The 17,552-nt window shown below is 39.8% G+C and overlaps 2 protein-coding genes across 5 annotated transcripts in view; both read left to right on the top strand.

Annotated features, from left to right (window-relative positions):
• The window catches only part of IQUB (IQ motif and ubiquitin domain containing), a 47,884-nt gene extending 38,253 nt beyond the window's left edge, over nucleotides 1-9,631 (top strand). For all 4 annotated transcript variants that reach the window (XM_070755436.1, XM_070755439.1, XM_070755437.1 and 1 more), the window contains exons 12-13: nucleotides 4,224-4,409; nucleotides 7,707-9,631. In XM_070755436.1, the coding sequence (XP_070611537.1) occupies nucleotides 4,224-4,409; nucleotides 7,707-7,874 (354 nt within the window). In that variant the 3' untranslated portion in view covers nucleotides 7,875-9,631. The remainder of the gene's footprint in view (nucleotides 1-4,223; nucleotides 4,410-7,706) is intronic.
• A 6,839-nt stretch (nucleotides 9,632-16,470) lies between these two features.
• The window catches only part of LOC139169380 (V-type proton ATPase subunit S1-like), a 75,669-nt gene continuing 74,587 nt past the window's right edge, over nucleotides 16,471-17,552 (top strand). Inside the window, exon 1 of the mRNA XM_070755429.1 lies at nucleotides 16,471-16,613. Within this exon, the coding sequence (XP_070611530.1) occupies nucleotides 16,501-16,613 (113 nt within the window). The 5' untranslated portion in view covers nucleotides 16,471-16,500. The remainder of the gene's footprint in view (nucleotides 16,614-17,552) is intronic.

Consider the following 17,552-nt stretch of genomic DNA (forward strand, 5'->3'; position numbering starts at 1 on the left):
TAGATGTGCATTGTTTTAGAAGGCACTGTGATATGTATGAATGAGCCCTATTTATTTCATTTTAAAAACAGAAATGAATTGGTCCCAAGTGAATTTTCCACTTAAAACTCATCTAGCAAAATGCCTTTCATATTTCCATAGTCTTACATTATTCAATACCCCTTAATCAAGGCATTATGATTTGAGAGTGTTGATGTAAATCATACATTTTTACATCACATATTTTCTTCCTCTACCTTTTCCTCCACACCTGAGGAGAATATTGATCTGTTTTTGGTTTGTTTCATTTGAAAATTGAATCACTATGAAGCTTCATTTAGATTCTGTTTTGCCTTGATGAGTCTTATTTCAATTTCTTGAAATGTCTCTAAAATTAGTCTATATAAGATTCAGTTCAAAATCTATTTGAATCTAAAGCATATTCTTGATAACAAATTTATCTTTAATACATGAATGGAAATCTGGTAGTAATGATTCTTGTCTTTAAAAGTCCCTCCTGGTGAAATTGGACTTAGGGGTTCAGGTGGCCTTGTTTCTCGCGTACTTGCCTCCCAGCTGCGTGGCACAAGCCCTTCCTGTGCTACTCGAGGAGGTAGCCGGGCTGGCAGTGGGGTTTCCCTAGACTTATTGTCTTGGGGGACCTCAACCTGCCGTCGCTCGGCGAATCCTCTGGACTGGCACAGGAGTTCATGGCCACCATGGCAGCCATTGACCTGACTCAAGTAGTACAGGGTCTGACTCATGAGGGGGGACGTGCACCCGACATGGTATTCCTCTCTGAGCAACTGAGTAATGGTCTGAGACTAAGGGGCTTAGAAGTGTTGCCTTTGTCATGGTCAGACCATTTTCTACTACGGCTTGACTTCCTGGCTCCAATCCTCCCCTGCAGGGAGGCAGAACCGATTAAGTTGTTCCGCCCCAGGCGCCTGATGGATCCAGATGGTTTTCAGAAGGCGCTTGGGGTTCTTCCAGATACACTCGTCCGCAGTTCGGCAGAGTCTCTGGCTGAGGCCTGGAACAAGGCTGCAGCGGAGGCCCTTGACCGAATTGCGCCGCTGCGACCTCTCCGTGGCGCTAGACCCCGTAGAGCTCCATGGTTCAACGAGGAGCTCTGGGAGTTGAAATGCCAGAAGAGACGTCTAGAGAAGCGATGGAGGAAGAGTAAGTCCGAATCCGATCGAACACTTGTAAGAGCTCATATTAAGACTTACAAAGTGGCGCTCAAGGCAGCAAGATGCGCGTATCATGCCGCCTTGATTGCATCAGCAGAATCCCGCCCGGCCGCTCTGTTTAGGGTAACCCGCTCCCTTCTTAATCAGGGGGGAGTTGGGGAGCCCTTACAGAGCAGTGCTGAGGACTTTAACACGTTTTTTGCTGATAAAATCGCTCGGATCCGAGCTGACCTCGACTCCAATTGTAAAACAGAGTCGACTGACAACGAGTCAGTTGAGGTGACTGGGGCTAAACGTCTTTGTCCATCTGTCTGGGAGGAGTTTGACTTGGTGACACCTGATGAAGTGGACAAGGCCATTGGAGCTGTGAGCTCCGCCACCTGTTTACTGGATCCGTGTCCCTCTTGGTTGGTTTCGGCCAGTCGAGAGGTGACACGGAGCTGGGCCCAGGAGATTGTCCCCCTTGGGGAGGGGGTCCTTTCCGGCCCTTTATAAGGAGGCACTTGTGCGCCCCCTCCTCAAGAAGCCTTCCCTGGACCCAGCCGTGCTTAATAACTACCGTCCAGTCTCTAACCTTCCATTTATGGGGAAGGTTGTCGAGAAGGTGGTGGCACTCCAACTCCAGCGGTCCTTGGAAGAAGCCGATTATCTAGGTCCTCAGCAGTCTGGATTCAGGTCCGGCTACAGCACGGAAACTGCTTTGGTCGTGTTGACGGATGATCTCTGGCGGGCCCGGGACAGGGGCTTGTCCTCTGTCCTGGTGCTTCTTGACCTCTCAGCGGCTTTCGATACCATCGACCATGGTATCCTTCTGCGCCGGCTGGAGGGGTTAGGAGTGAGAGGCACTGTCCTTCAGTGGTTCTCCTCCTACCTCTCCGGTCAGTCGCAGTCGGTGTTAGTGGGGGGTCAGAGGTCGACCTCTAGGTTTCTCCCTTGTGGGGTGCCTCAGGGGTCAGTCCTCTCCCCCCTGCTATTTAACATCTACATGAAACCGCTGGGTGAGATCATCCAAGGGCATGGGGTGAGGTATCATCAATATACCGATGATACTCAGCTATACATCTCCACCCCATGTCCAGTCAGTGAACCAGTGGAAGTGATGTGCCAGTGCCTGGAGGCTGTTGGGGCCTGGATGGGTGTCAACAAACTCAAACTCAACCCAGACAAGACGGAGTGGCTGTGGGTCTTGCCTCCCAAGGACAATTCCATCTGTCCGTCCATCACCCTGGGGGGAGAATCATTGACCCCCTCAGACAGGGTTCGCAACTTGGGCGTCCTCCTCGATCCACAGCTCACATTAGAGAAACATCTTTCAGCTGTGGCGAGGGGGGCGTTTGCCCAGGTTCGCCTGGTGCATCAGTTGCGACCCTATCTGGACCGGGAGTCACTGCTCACAGTCACTCATGCCCTCATCACCTCGAGGCTCGACTACTGTAACGCTCTCTACATGGGGCTACCTTTGAAAAGTGTTCGGAAACTTCAGATCGTGCAGAATGCAGCTGCGAGAGCAATCATGGGCTTCCCTAAATATGCCCATGTCACACCAACACTCCGCAGTCTGCATTGGTTGCCGATCAGTTTCTGGTCACAATTCAAAGTGTTGGTTATGACCTATAAAGCCCTTCATGGCACCGGACCAGATTACCTCAGGGACCGCCTTCTGCCGCACGAATCCCAGCGGCCAGTTAGGTCCCACAGAGTGGGTCTTCTCCGGGTCCCGTCAACTAAACAATGCCGCTTGGCGGGACCCAGGAGAACAGCCTTCTCTGTCGCGGCCCCGGCCCTCTGGAACCAACTCCCCCCAGAGATTAGAATTGCCCCCACCCTCCTTGCCTTTCGTAAGCTACTTAAAACCCACCTCTGCCGCCAGGCATGGGGGAATTAAGACTTTTTTCTCCCCCTAGGCTGTTACAACTGTATCCATGGTATGTTTGTATGTATGTTTGGTTTTTATATATTAAGGGGTTTTAATTTGCTTTTAGTATTGGATTTTATTGTATATTTTCATGAGTGTTGTTAGCCGCCCCGAGTTTTCGGAGAGGGGCGGCATATAAATCCAATAAAAAAGTAATAATAATAATAATAATAATAATAATAATAATAATAATAATAATAAATAAAGTACGTTGCTGGATCAATGATTTATGTCCTTTGATTGAACCTATCTGGATCAATTAAAAAACACTTTTGCTCAAATCATGTGACTATATTTATTCTCTAGGTACCTTATAGCAACATTCATTCTTATATTTGGAGTTCAAGGCAACCTTACACTGTATGTTATAATATTTCATAATTGCCAAATTATATAACTATGTGATATCATTATCTCATTTGCGATACACTTTCCCACAGTGATTAATAAAATCAGTCCTATAACTAAAATATACATTATAAATCATATTTATTTACTTATAATTTTAAAGCCAGTGTGACTTGCCAGCTATTTACAGTATATATTGTAGTATAATACTACATTATTTAAGCTATACTAATATTGCTTATATGGATTGTGTCATTTTAGATATAAAATTACAGGGTTCCAACCTGGAGATTCAAACTTTTAGTATATTTGCAAAAAAAAAGAGAGGAAATCAGTGATAGTAGAATATTACAAACTTTGTATTTAATTAAGTACAATTTTTATTTGTGATTTCTGGATCATTAATTCTTTACTAACAGCATGGATTTGGGAAGTGGCTAGCAGCAAGGAAATGTTCTAACAGCAAGTTGATAATCATGAAGGCTGCCAAGAGAGGAAGCAGAAATAGCCATCTGCGTAAAAACTTTACCATAAACATCTAAAAGCCTGTCTTTGAGGCAATGTGTCTTTTGGAATAAATAAACTGACTGTGTGTTATCACAGCCATTGCAGAAAGAAAGAGAGGGGATAAATAGTTTCTTTGAGAACATTTCAATCTGTAATTAAAATGTAGTGACTATGTGTGCCATGTAATAATAGCCATTCAAAGCAACAACTTTATAAATGTGGTAAGTTTTAAAATTCACTTTTATTATTTCTCTCTCCCCCCTCTTGTTTTTATATTGCAGATGCAAGACTTACACTACATGGTTGAACATTTCTGGGGTTCTCAATCAGTTCTTAGTGCTTGGGATGATCTGTATGATTTGGTCATGGTTAGGTGGAATAAATGGCAAGAATGGTCTCCCTGGAACACTATTCTCCTCAAAGATGATGAAGCTGAAGCTCATCTTAAACTAACTGATCTTGAGAAGGTATTTGTTTCAGAGTATAGGACGCACTGGAGTACAAGATGCAGCTTAATTTCGGGGGAGGAAAATACGGAAAAAAAATCTGCCTACCATATATTCATCTCGCTAGTCTGGTCAGCTTCAGCACAGTAGTTTGCTAGCTTTGAGTGCTTTTTATCCCCTGCTTGGGGATCAGCTTCTAAATTACAACTGATCTTTGGAGAGAGAAGCAATGAGAAAAGCAGGCAAAGCACAGAGATCGATTCACTCGCTAGCTCTCACTAGGGCTTAAAAAAACCTTCTAAAGTATAGCTGAGTCAGAAGGAGCAGGCAAAGCATGGAAGATCGTTAGGGCTGAAAAAAGCAACATTTGGGGTATAAGACACACCCACATATATATTTATATAATTATATTTATTTATTTATATATTTATATTTATATATTTATATATAAATATATATAAATGAACTTAATCCGGTAAACAGAAGTATGGTACTATTTAAATCCTTTAGATTCAATTTTAAAAAGGTGCACAGGAACGCAGAGATAGCATAGAAAATGTGTTTTGTTATGCAGATTCTTTGACAAGTATTCCAGATGGGAATGTATACAGGTAGTTCTTGACTTAAGACCCCAATTTGAGCAGGAATTTCCATTGTTGGGGTGAATCATGCCCCATTTTATGACCTTTTTTTGGTCATGGTTCTTAAATGAATGTTGCAGTGCAATGAATCATGTGCTCATCAAGCAAATCTGGCTTCCCCTATTGACTTGACTTGTGAAAAGCTAGCTGGCAAGGTTGCAGATGGTGATCACATGACCCCAGAATGCTGTAATCATTGTAAATATATGCTGGTTGTCAAGTGCCTGAATTTTAATCACGTGACGGTGGGGGTATGCTGCAGTGGTCCTAAGTGTGAGGAGCCGTTTTAATTCACCTTTTTCTGTGCCATGCTAACTTTGAATAGTCAGTAAACAAATGGTTATAAATTAAGGAGTACCTGTAGAAATCTCTGTATGTGTATGCATTTATACTAGATAGATAGACAGACAGAAGATAGGTATTGTGAATTTTCTTAAAAATGCAAATTCCAGGTATAGTTATTGTTCTGTTTCGCGGGTTTCTGATAAATTCCAATCTCCGGAAAATCATTTCTTATTTAAAAAAACTCACTCTTTATTCTAACTCAAGCATATATATAGCATAGGAGCTGTTGTAGTTAGCTTCAGGTCAACTCCTGTGGCTGGGGATTTTGATGAAGAATAGTGGGAGTCATCTGTTTCCAGAAGACCAGTCTGGCTGCAGCCAGATACATTAGACAGCGAAGCAGAGTCAGAGGCAGAGAAAGACAGTGAGCAAGAAGAGACAGACACAGGAATGGGTTCAGACAGCCCACCAGCCAGAGGTTCCTCGGACTCAGATGGGGAAGACGCCATGAGTAATCCTATCCTGAATCCTCGAGTGAGGAGAATGTTGAGCAGGCAGGAGCAGCTGCACAAGCATAGAAACAGATGATTGAGCACAGCTGTTAGGATTTAATGATACTGCTGAACCCCTGATAAAAAAGGGAGGGTCAGAGTGCATTGCGTGGGTGATTATCATTTGCATTTGGAAGAAAGAAACATTGTTGCAACATGGTTATGTTTTGGTGTGGATTTTTGTAAACTCTCTGACACTCAAGCAGGAAATGCTGTACGGACTTGAGTGTGTAATTCTGACTTTCTGGACTAGTAAATCAAGATTGCTCTGGCACAAGCCTGAACATATCGGGTGGACTTTGAGCGAGTAACCTTTACCTTCTGGACTCGTAAATCAGTGTTGGTCTTGCATTCAAGTTGTGATTATGTCACTTGACAACACCGGGTCGTCACGGGTTTGACACCCCTGGACTAAATTATCATCACCCAGACCTGGAAGAATAGCCAGGTCTTTAATAGCCTCATAAACATAATCAGGAATGAAACCATCTGAATTTCTGGGAATATTTTTTCAGAGGGCAGACTCCTTCATAGAGAAGGCATACCTTCAGAGTCCTGCTAGATAACATGCTTAATTGATGGGACCCAAATGGCAGCTACTCTGCCTAACCTTACTGAACGGAAAGAATCAAAGGGAGATAATCCCCACAAGTAACTAGGCTCTATATTATGAAGGGCTTTGTAGGGGAAAAACAGAATCTTGAATCATACCCTAAAGCCAACTAGCAAGCAGAACAGTTCCCAAAACTGTGAGGTAAGGAGGGTATAAAAAACATGCCCCCTGCCTGCCTGCTTCATCCAGGACTAGCTGTATGTTCTGAGTTATCTTCAAGGCGACCCCATGTAAAGTACTATACAGTAATCCATTCATGAAATGACTAAGGAGAAACTGTAGTTTTCCTGGTCCAGGAAACAGTGGCATGTTAGATGTATTTGTGCAAAGGCTCTTATGGCCATACCTGTTACCTTTAAAAAAAAAATATTTTTATTGATTTTATAATATAAAAACACACACACAACATATAACAAGTGCTCAGTGATTGTGCCCACCACCAGACAAACATTCGTACCCCACCACCAATCGGGAGTGTTTCTTGTATAAATCATTTTAACCCAAGAGCAAAATATTTATTTACATATTATACAGTGATTCCAACTTGTTTCTTATAGCTTGGTCTCGGATTCTACTCACCATATATCGTCTTACCTGTTACCTACTTTTCAAGATCTGTGAATCAAGGACAGCCCTCACATTGTACAACAGTTTTTAACAAGGAAGGGCAACTTATCCAGAACCAAAAATGTATAATCCCCAGGCCCAGAGACCCAAATATTTGCAGATCACTTGATCTTGTCAAGACTGAGTCTCAGTATGTTCCATGGAAACCATGCAGCCTCAGATCCTGAAAGCATGGTTGGCCCAGATAGAGCTGGTTAGCATAACTTATATAATTCTCATGCAAGAAGCATCTTCAGTTCTGGAGAAATGAACTGAACTGAAAATGTTTCACTTCTCATCCAAAACGCTTCTTCAGTTCTGAAAAACTAAAGAAGCTTCTTGGATGAGAGGTGAAGTTTTTTCAAGGAAAAAAACCCCCCAAGGAAGTCCAGCTGTCTTTTGAACATCAACGTTTGGATTCCAAATCAATAATTTGCAAAATCTGAGCAGCAATTAATCACATCATAATAACTTATACCTATTTGTTAACATCCATCGTAGTTCATAGTAGTAAATAGCATTAGGGGGTTTTATTTAAAAATTAATACCATTCATAGTTTAAGGACTGCTGGGCCAATATATAACCAATCAAAACATTTTTTCTGTTTTTTCTTTCTTTCAGGCTTATGACAACGTGTTCATTCACAAAGTAAGGCACAAGCAAATGCTTGCAAGGAACTATTTCTCTCAGTTCCCAGAGCTGGCAGCTGCTCTTCATAAAAATGACAAGCAAACTAACACAGAAGATCTTTTAGTAGCAAAGTCTGTAACAACTGCATCATCAAAGTAACGCTTAAAGAGAAGATTTGAATAGAAGAATAAAAGAAGAGAACATTGATTGGAAAATTTGCCTGATCATGAGCTTAAAGAACGTTTGTTTGCATGCCCTGGATTTTTCTTTGCATTGCCAAAAATTCAACTTAGAACTTCATTTCCAATTCATTATTGTTACACTGCACTTGCTTCCTTCATATATACCTCTTGTATACAATATGCTTTTGGAAGAAAATATTGTCTGCTCCCGTTTACTCATTTTTCTTTTTTAAAAAAGAATATTTCGGCATCCTAGCCAAGTCTTAAGTAACAACTTTAAAAGACAAATTTAAAACAGAGAGCAGTTGTTTAGTTTTCAAGAATGCCTGCATATGACCCTTGGTGTATATTAAAGACCTTGATTTTTTAAGGAGATGCTACTTTGATACAAAATTAAAATGGAGTAATTATATATATATATATATTTCTTATGGACAGCACTATCTCTTTTTATTGCCTCACAGCAGGTTAGGTATAATACAATTTATTCAGGCAACAGTGAAAAAGAGTGTCAGAGGTTATTCACTTTTTCTTACCTTTATTCTCTATATTCTAGTCATTATAACCTTAGAGAGTAAATTCAAATAGAAGTCAAACAGCCACGGTTAAAGACGGTTAAAAATTTACAAGTATTTTGTGTGGCTTTCATAATACTTATATACTAATATGAACATAGACAAATACCTTGGTTCTTCGGTAATCCAATTTATACATATTACATAATAGATCAATTTTTAATTGCTGGAAGCATCAGAGTAGAATGTGGACATTTGCAAGGAGGTATTAAATCTATTCAGTGGTATAAACATCATAAATATTACCAGCAATTAAACATGATTTATTTGAAAAATATTTTTCAAATTCATTGCAGGAAAAGATCACTGCTAATTTAGAAATGTACACAGACACTGCCTATATCCATCAAATTAGCTGATGGTGTTTTTCCTTGAAAGCTAAGGTTTTGCCAAGTAAAACCTGCCTTTAGAGGTTTCCCTCCGATGTGTTTATATTAATGATACCAATAAGGATTCATCAGTAGCAGCAATTTAGGCAGGGATAGACCATCCTTTCAAATAAAGCATGTCGATCAATGTTCTCACAAAGTGACTCTCTTGATGGATCAACCATAAAACTCTCTGTGATCAGAAGGCAATGTAAAATTCCTTCCCACACTCTTCCCTCAAAATGCTTTCTACTTTCTCTCTTTCCCTGTTTTTTCCTGGATAGCCAGGCAGACTTGCAAACAAAGCACTGGCTCAAATAATCCATCCTCCCACCCTGCCCCCTAAATATGTCTCTGGTCTGTGTGAATCCAGAGTCATTCTTGTAAATCATATTAAGGTAGAGGCAATTACTTTGTTTTGCAGTGTGCCAGCTTTCTAGTTAATTAAAAGAACCTGTAAACAATTATAATCAGGAGTTAGGCACCCTGGTGGCTGCTAAGTGATGCATACAAACACATTGGTGTCATAAGCATTATCTTGCCTTCCTCTCTTTTAGATCCATTTTGGAAATATACATGAGGCAAGTTATAACCGCAACCAAACATGAGGGTAATTTTATTATCTTTTCCTGTTTCTGTGATACCTACTTAATATGTATCAAAATTTTAAATTGTAGAATAAGAGCTTTAACAAGTGTTGGTTGGCTGCCTTTGCACACTAGATTTTTCTGTTAATTGGGAACAATTCTTGTGTGACAAATTCAGAAGAATAAAGTTTTTGACTTACAGTCTTTTTGTGTATGTAGTCTTCTGCTGGTATTCAGGTTACACACCAAAGATGGTACATGTATTACTTTATACTGACATCTTCATCCAACAGACCTAAATGTTTGCATTACTGTAAGTCCATTAACCATTTGTAATAAATAATAATAATACAGACCTTTGTGTAAGAAAGTAAAACAAAAATGGTTTCCCTAGAATGGCAATGGTGAACCTATGGTGCATGTGCAAGAGGTGGCATGCAGCGCCCTCTGTGTGGGTACATAAGCTGCTGCCCCAGCTCAGCTCCACTGTGCACAGATGTGTGCCTGCTACCGGCCAGCAGGTCTTTGGGTCTCTTCTGCGCATGCGCGGGAGCAAGGCGCTTTCAGGGGCTGCACACGCAGGCATGGGGAAACATGCGGGGGGCACAAGCATATGTGGGGGACTTAATAGGTTTGCTATAATTGCATGTTGCATTTATCTTTTTCTAGGCACATCTTGATTTAACTAAACTTTTAAAGATTTTCTTAGGAAAAGGAATTACAGTAGTATCTCTACCTAACAACGTCTCTACTTAAGAACTTTTCTAGATAAGAATCGGGTGTTCAAGATTTTTTTGCCTCTTCTCAAGAACCATTTTCTACTTAAGAAAATTTTCCCAGGAAATTTGAGAGCAGCATGAAGGCCCAGCCAGTGTCCTGCCATTCCCCCTTTAATCCCAGCCATCTTGGGCTTTTCTGGGTGGTCAGACGAGCCTTTCGGTGGAGCTTAAGGAGGCTTTGGCAACCCAGAGTGAACGGAGGGAGGCATGTGCTCCTCATCACTGCCTCAGAGTCTCTCTTTTTTTTAAGCCTTAAAGTTTTGGATTTTTTTGATTCCCCTCATCTCACCCTCCTTCGGCAGTGACTGTCCTCCTCCTCTTCTTCCTCCTTCTCCCACCCAAATCCTGAGCTTTTATTTTTTTCCTAATAGGTTTGCATGCATTATTTGCTTAACATTGATTCCTATGGGAAAAGTTGCTTCTACTTACAAACTTTTCTACTTAAGAACCTGGTCACAGAACGAATTAAGTTCTTAAGTAGAGGTACCACTGTACTGTGTTTAGTCTGGAATATTTAAGAAATAGCCTTTTGCTTTTTCCAAGATTTAGCAGAAAAATCACTGTAAGGAGTATTTTAAATGAAGTATTTACATGACAACAATGTAAGGTTTTGAAATACAACTTGGATATTGACTGGAGTGAAGGGAGAACTATATTTTGGAAATATATAAAGTATATATTGCCAAAATATTCTATAGATGATTTACTGGATTCTGTTTAGGCTGTTGCCGGTTTTATTTTTTTTCCTTTTATTGTTTTCAGTGTAAGTTAAAATGGGCATTATAATCCATTTACAGTTAAATGAGCAGTCACACACAATCACAGATTCTCCATGCCTCATTCAGAACGAGAAGGGACTTGGAAGAACTGCTATGTATTTTCAATGTCAAATCAGCAAAGCTTTCAAGAGGAATATGAATGAAAGTGTTTTGCATAATACACACATTCCTTTCTCAAAAGCTAATAACTGCCTTTATGGGACTCCTACTGAACTTGCCAGGTGTACTATATAAATGGAGATGTGACCCCATTCTAATGTCAACATTTGAATGCATCATTTTATCCAATGTATTGGACTTAGCATGGGTGTTTATGACTCTAGCTGGAAAAAAAAATGCAGTTAGCTGAGAAACAATTTGGCGGCATTTTAATTGCCAAATAATCAGAACAGACCTGGATGCTTAAACACAAAAATCTCAAAACAAGTACTTACTGTGTTTTTGCATTTACTTCTTAGCATAAAATACAGTGTAGCAGCTGCTTAATTAGGACTTTCATTTATCAAATATGGCTATAAAGGAAATAATTGGTTAAGTACAAATGTTCTGCATTATTTATAGAACTATGAAAACTGAAATCTAAATGCAGGTGAAATCACTTAAAAGTGTATTTCAAAATGTATTTAATGTTGCCATAAAATCTGTTCCCTCAGTATGCCAGCTATATTTGATATTATACTCTTCTTTTAAAGAAGTAAAAATATCCACAAATAGTCAATTTTTAAGGCAACACCTTTGTTGTCCAGATTTAGAATAACTTTGTCATTGTAGCACATGAATTTGATGTCAACAAGTATTTGCAGTCAAAATAATTTACATTAGGAATGTAAACACAGCTGGAGAATATATAGTATTCAGTAGCCAAAAAAGTACCTTTTTCATCTAATGCACTTCAATTCTGAAAGTTGTGATTAAGCTTGCCAACTCTGGAAAAACAAAATTCGAGCAATTAATTCTGAGACTCCACGACAGCAGGCTGCCCCACTTACCTAACACCTCAAAAAGCTAAACAGAGCCAGACCCTGATTAATACTTCCAGAGGATAATATCAGTAATTTGCAGATTGAGGTGCTGAGGTGAAGTGTGAGAAGAATGGTAAACCAATTTTATATTAGGTACATGGTCGGACTTGGAGCTTTTTCGTGAGCAGGGGCTTGGACTAGATAGAAACATAGAAACATAGAAGTCTGACGGCAGAAAAAGACCTCCTGGTCCATCTAGTCTGCCCTTATACTATTTTCTGTATTTTATCTTAGGATGGATATATGTTTATCCCAGGCATGTTTAAATTCAGTTACTGTGGATTTATCTACCACGTCTGCTGGAAGTTTGTTCCAAGGATCTACTACTCTTTCAGTAAAATAATATTTTCTCATGTTGCTTTTGATCTTTCCCCCAACTAACTTCAGATTGTGTCCCCTTGTTCTTGTGTTCACTTTCCTTTTAAAAACACTTCCCTCCTGGACCTTATTTAACCCTTTAATATATTTAAATGTTTCGATCATGTCCCCCCAAGATAACCTCCAAGATGCCTTCTAACTCTGCTACTATTATTTTCACTCCCCTATTTGTTTTTTTATGAAGATATTTCATTGCCCAAACTAGGTAATATTAGTGCCAGTAAGGAGTGGGGTTTGCTAATCCTTATTAGCATTGATGATGTTAACTTAGTTTGGATAATGAAATGTCTGCATAAAAACAACTAGGAAAGCACTAAGGACCCCTTATTCAACCCTGAGCTACAACTATTCTGTTATATTCTTATAGATACCAGGAAGTGAGCTAAACTCTTTTCCTTTCAGTGTCATTCCCAAGTGAAAGACCAACTGAAAATGGGATGACCCATTTAAATATGGATTGCATGTGCTTGTAATTCATTACCCGCTGAAGAGTACATTCATTCCAAACATTATTTTTCCAATATGTTCACCACATAATCACAACAGATTATATTCTCACGCAGTGGTGAGCTACAAGTGGAACGCTAAATTGCGCTCTCTGCCATGGCTCGTAAGTTCTTGCGGGGCCAGCACGATTTTGATTCTGTACCTGTGGAGGTAGCAAAATTGTGCACGGAGACGCAGGTGCGCCTGTGTTTCAGTGATGTTTTTTGCTTTCGCACATGCTCACGTGACTCCATGCACAATTTTGCTACCTCCACAGGTGCAGAAGCAAAATCGCGCTGGCCCTGCAAGCACTTACGAGCATTTACGAGGCGTGGCGGTGAGCGCAATTTAGCATTCCAGCTCCTTGCTCACCACTGTTCTCACTGTAATCCTATGTACATCACTGCAATTCACTGTACCCAATTGAAGCTAAAAATAAAATTCAAGCTTCCGGAGTCAAGCAGCTGAGTTGAGCCTAGGCACCAATAATTATAGGTACATATTCAATAAAGGAACTCTGCAGTTAAAAGGAAATAATTGGGAAATATTGGTGTTAAACCCATGATAAAAATGTAGAACACAAAAGAAATGATTCAAAGAAATGAGACAATCACTTCTTTTTCTTTGTTCTATCCAATTTATTTATTTATTTATTTATTAGATTTGTATGCCGCCCCTCTCTGCAGACTCGGGGTGGCTCACAACAAAACAAAACAGTTCATGACAAATCTAATAATTATAATTTAAAACATTTAAAAAACCCCATTTACTAAGCAAACATACATACAAACATACCATGCATAAATTGTATATGCCCGGGGGAGATGTCTCAGTTCCCCCATGCCTGATGACAAAGGTGGGTTTTAAGGAGCTTACGAAAGGCAAGGAGAGTAAGGGCAGTTCTAATCTCTGGGGGGAGCTGGTTCCAGAGAGTCGGGGCCGCCACAGAGAAGGCTCTTCCCCTGGGGCCCGCCAACCGACATTGTTTAATTGACGGGACCCGGAGAAGGCCCACTCTGTGGGACCTAATCGGTTGTTGGGATTCGTGCGGCAGAAGGCGGTCTCGGAGATATTCTGGTCCGATGCCATGAAGGGCTTTAAAGGTCATAACCAACACTTTACAATGCTCCCTCTTATTGGAGTGGAGTCAGAGTGACTGAATGAAGCTGAGCATTTACTGGCCAGATGCCCTTCCTGATGCCTACATGGAGTTTGCAGCAGATGTTTTCTCTTTGCGTCATGATAGAGAAACGTCTGTCACTGCCTAGGATTGAACTTCAACCCTCTGAGTGTGAGGTGAGCGCCTTCACCTCTAGGTCACAATGCCATCTGAAATTTAAAAAAAATAATCTTCCATACATACTGTAGATTCTGCCCCTCTCCTTTTTATAGATAAAAATGTCACCTGAATAGACATAGATGCCACATTAACAGAGAACAACTGTATGGGAGGGACCTAGAGGACTTTGATTAAAAAGACCATAGACTTGGGGAGGCATCTATCAAGTCTGTTTGATTCCTTTTTCCTCCTCTATTTGCATTGAAGCTCTATAGCTGCAACTCTACAACCGCAAGACATGTTTAATCATATATGGGAAATGTATGGAGGAGAACCAAAGTGAATTAATTAATTTTGGCTGGATAGAGAAGATATAATCACCTTATAACAATAAAGATTGATAAGCCTTGTGGTGATTTTACCTCACATGCTTGACAGTCTCTTCTGAGTTGGGAAGAACACATGGAGTTTTATCTCGTACATATATTCTCTTTATGAACTATACTCTCTTTATAGCCAGTAAATAGTACTTTGGGTGATTTAGCAAGATACAATTGTAGTAGAAGAGGTAGCCTGCTGGGATCTTCTATCATATGAAGTGAAATAAAAGAACTATGAGGACAGATTTTATTGGGATAATAGTTTTTTTAATCAGCCTGGAGATGTTATATATCTGTCTTATCTAACCCCTTGCTTGTAAGTGTTAATGCAGCATTTACTATCGTATTTTCTTTCTCTCTGATTTCACTGTCCACTGTATATCTGCACAAACAAAACATGTATATTTCTGAAAAACGTTTTGTGTATTTATGAAACAAAGAGCATCAAAGGAGTGTGTGAAAAAAGTTGACATGATGGCCATATCTCCATGGTTTAAAGTTGACATGATGGCCATATCTCCATGGTTTAAAGTTGACATGATGGCCATATCTCCATGGTTTAACCTTTTCTATGAGCTACCATTTTTATTCCTTTTTCCACCCATAACTCTCCTGTGAATGCAATACTCATCAATTGGAAAGTTGGCACAGGCATTTTTGCTTATTTTTAATATGCTACATTGCCTGTAAATCATCCTTTTAAATAAAAACCTTCGTAGCTGGGGATTATGATAGCCGAAAATTAACATTCATGAACAGAGAACATCATAATTGGGAAAGACTCTTTTAAGCAATTAATTTATGGGAAACTAACCAAGAAACAATTAAGAATCCACTAATCCACCTCTCAACTATATCAACATTTATGCCAGTGCTTTGCTCTAACACTTTTTGCTCCATATTGTTGTCTATATTCAAAACTTCCCAGAATAGTTTTCCATATGAAAGTGTATGGAGCAAACTATATTTATTTTACTTTCTAGAACTTCTTTTTCAATTTCTCTTTTTTTGGGGGGGGGTTGTGTTCCTTTCTCAGAGGTTTTGACTCATACTGAAGACAGAATTTTAATTAGAGTTGTGGCTACTGCAATATTCTTTCAATGCCTCCAAGCAGGGCTATATTGTTGTAAGCCGCCCTGAATCCTATGGCATTGGGTGACATAGAAGTAAATTAAATTAAATTAAATTAAATTAAATTAAATTGATGCTATTTGAGAACAAAGCAGAAGGGAAAGTCTAGACATAAAACTCTTTTACCCAGAAAGGTTCGAACTACTTTCATTTCTAAAGAAGGATTTTTCTTACAAATTAAATGGAAAATGGATTTTATGCTGGAAAATACAAGAACCTGTTTAATATTTTAACAGCTATCTTCTAAAGCTATATCTAAGATACTACGAATCTCCTACTTTCTTCTTAAAATTGAATTCTTATTCATTTGTGGGCACAATTATTGAATTTTTTTAAAAAAAGAAGTAACCTAATCTGGCACCATGATTTGATACTATCACCACTACCACCATTGCTGTTCTAACAACTATACAACTGCCACTCCAGTTATCTCTTTTAATTATTATAATATGTTGTAATAATATACAAATTGCACATAACCACAGTAGATACCTATTCATTGATGGGTATCTCTAGGAACAGCAATTGTATTGTAATATATATGCATATAGCTGTGCCGTAAGAAAAATTCTCTTGCTAGGTGAACACAATTTATCTGGTCCTAAACTAAAATTGCTAGTAGGGAGAGTCTTATCTTCAAAGCTGTGTCAAAGTTTGCACTCTGTTTGGGTATGGATTCTTTTTCCTGTTGTCATAAAACAGACTTACTCCAGCTATCATAAATAAAAACTGGCCAAAACCAGAAGCTTCATAACAAATACTAATATAACCAGTTCCTATCATTTATTTTCCTTTCGAATCAAGTTTGGTTTCCTTAGCACACAAACACTGAAAAGACCATGGCAAGATGCAGAGCTGTTTCTTGGGGACAGCTACTCTATGTATTTCTTGTCCTATGCAAAGAGACCCTATCTTTGGATCATGTTCCTATGCTACTGTGGTCAACAGAGAGGTAAGAAATTCTCTACTTTTATAAGATACAGCTATTTTCAGAGATATGTTTTGTGTAGCCAGCCTTCCTTTTTATTCCTTACCTGTCATTTGGAAGACAAACCTAAGCAGTTTAGAGATGATACACTTGCACGAATAGACTTGTTCACCTGCAGACAGCCTCTGCTTTGTTAGCCCACTAGTTTGAGTCATGAGTGATGCTCAAATCTTAACAGATTCACATTCCTTGGTCTGAGGGATTCACTTGTTCCTATTTAGCATCCAGATGAGACAATTATATTTAATAGTCTTTGCAAGGTTTCATTCTGAATATTATTTTTCAGTGTTTTATCTACTGGCACCAGTGGTGGCAGTGGTAGTATATGTGGGGGGGTATAATATGGAAGATATAGAAATTGGTTATTTTTTAAAGTTGTTGTTCTTGATGCTCAGAACATAATGGAAATCTTTGTACTGTTAGTTTAGTGGACCATCTCAGCTATAAAGCTAAACATTTCCCTGTCAGTCATGTCTGACTCTAAGGCAGGATTCTCATCTCAATTTCTTGTTGAAGGGATTCGGCATTGTCCAAATACAATTTTTGTGATTATATGGTCAGCATGGCTATACATTGTTGTGATTCCGTCTGAGGCTCCTCAGGGAACGGCTGAACCTCTGCCGGCTCCATGCTCAGAGGGGGAGGATGAGGAACAGCAGGAGGAGGAGGAGGCCCAGGCAGACGGGGAGGAGGAATATCAGGTTGAGGGAGAGGGAGAACAGCCTGAGTCCCCCGGGGTGGAGCTCTCCCCAGCAAGCAGCCTGGAGTCCTTGGATGAAAATGCACAAGCCATCATCGATCTCAGGCAGAGAAGAGCAGCACAACAAAGGGGACAATTAGCCAGGTATTTCCAGCCCTAAATAGGCAACAGCTGGGTTTGGGTGTGGTTCTCCCCAGAAAGGC

This window comes from Erythrolamprus reginae, chromosome 6, assembly GCF_031021105.1.
Source record: "Erythrolamprus reginae isolate rEryReg1 chromosome 6, rEryReg1.hap1, whole genome shotgun sequence".
NCBI classification, from domain to species: domain Eukaryota; kingdom Metazoa; phylum Chordata; class Lepidosauria; order Squamata; family Dipsadidae; genus Erythrolamprus; species Erythrolamprus reginae.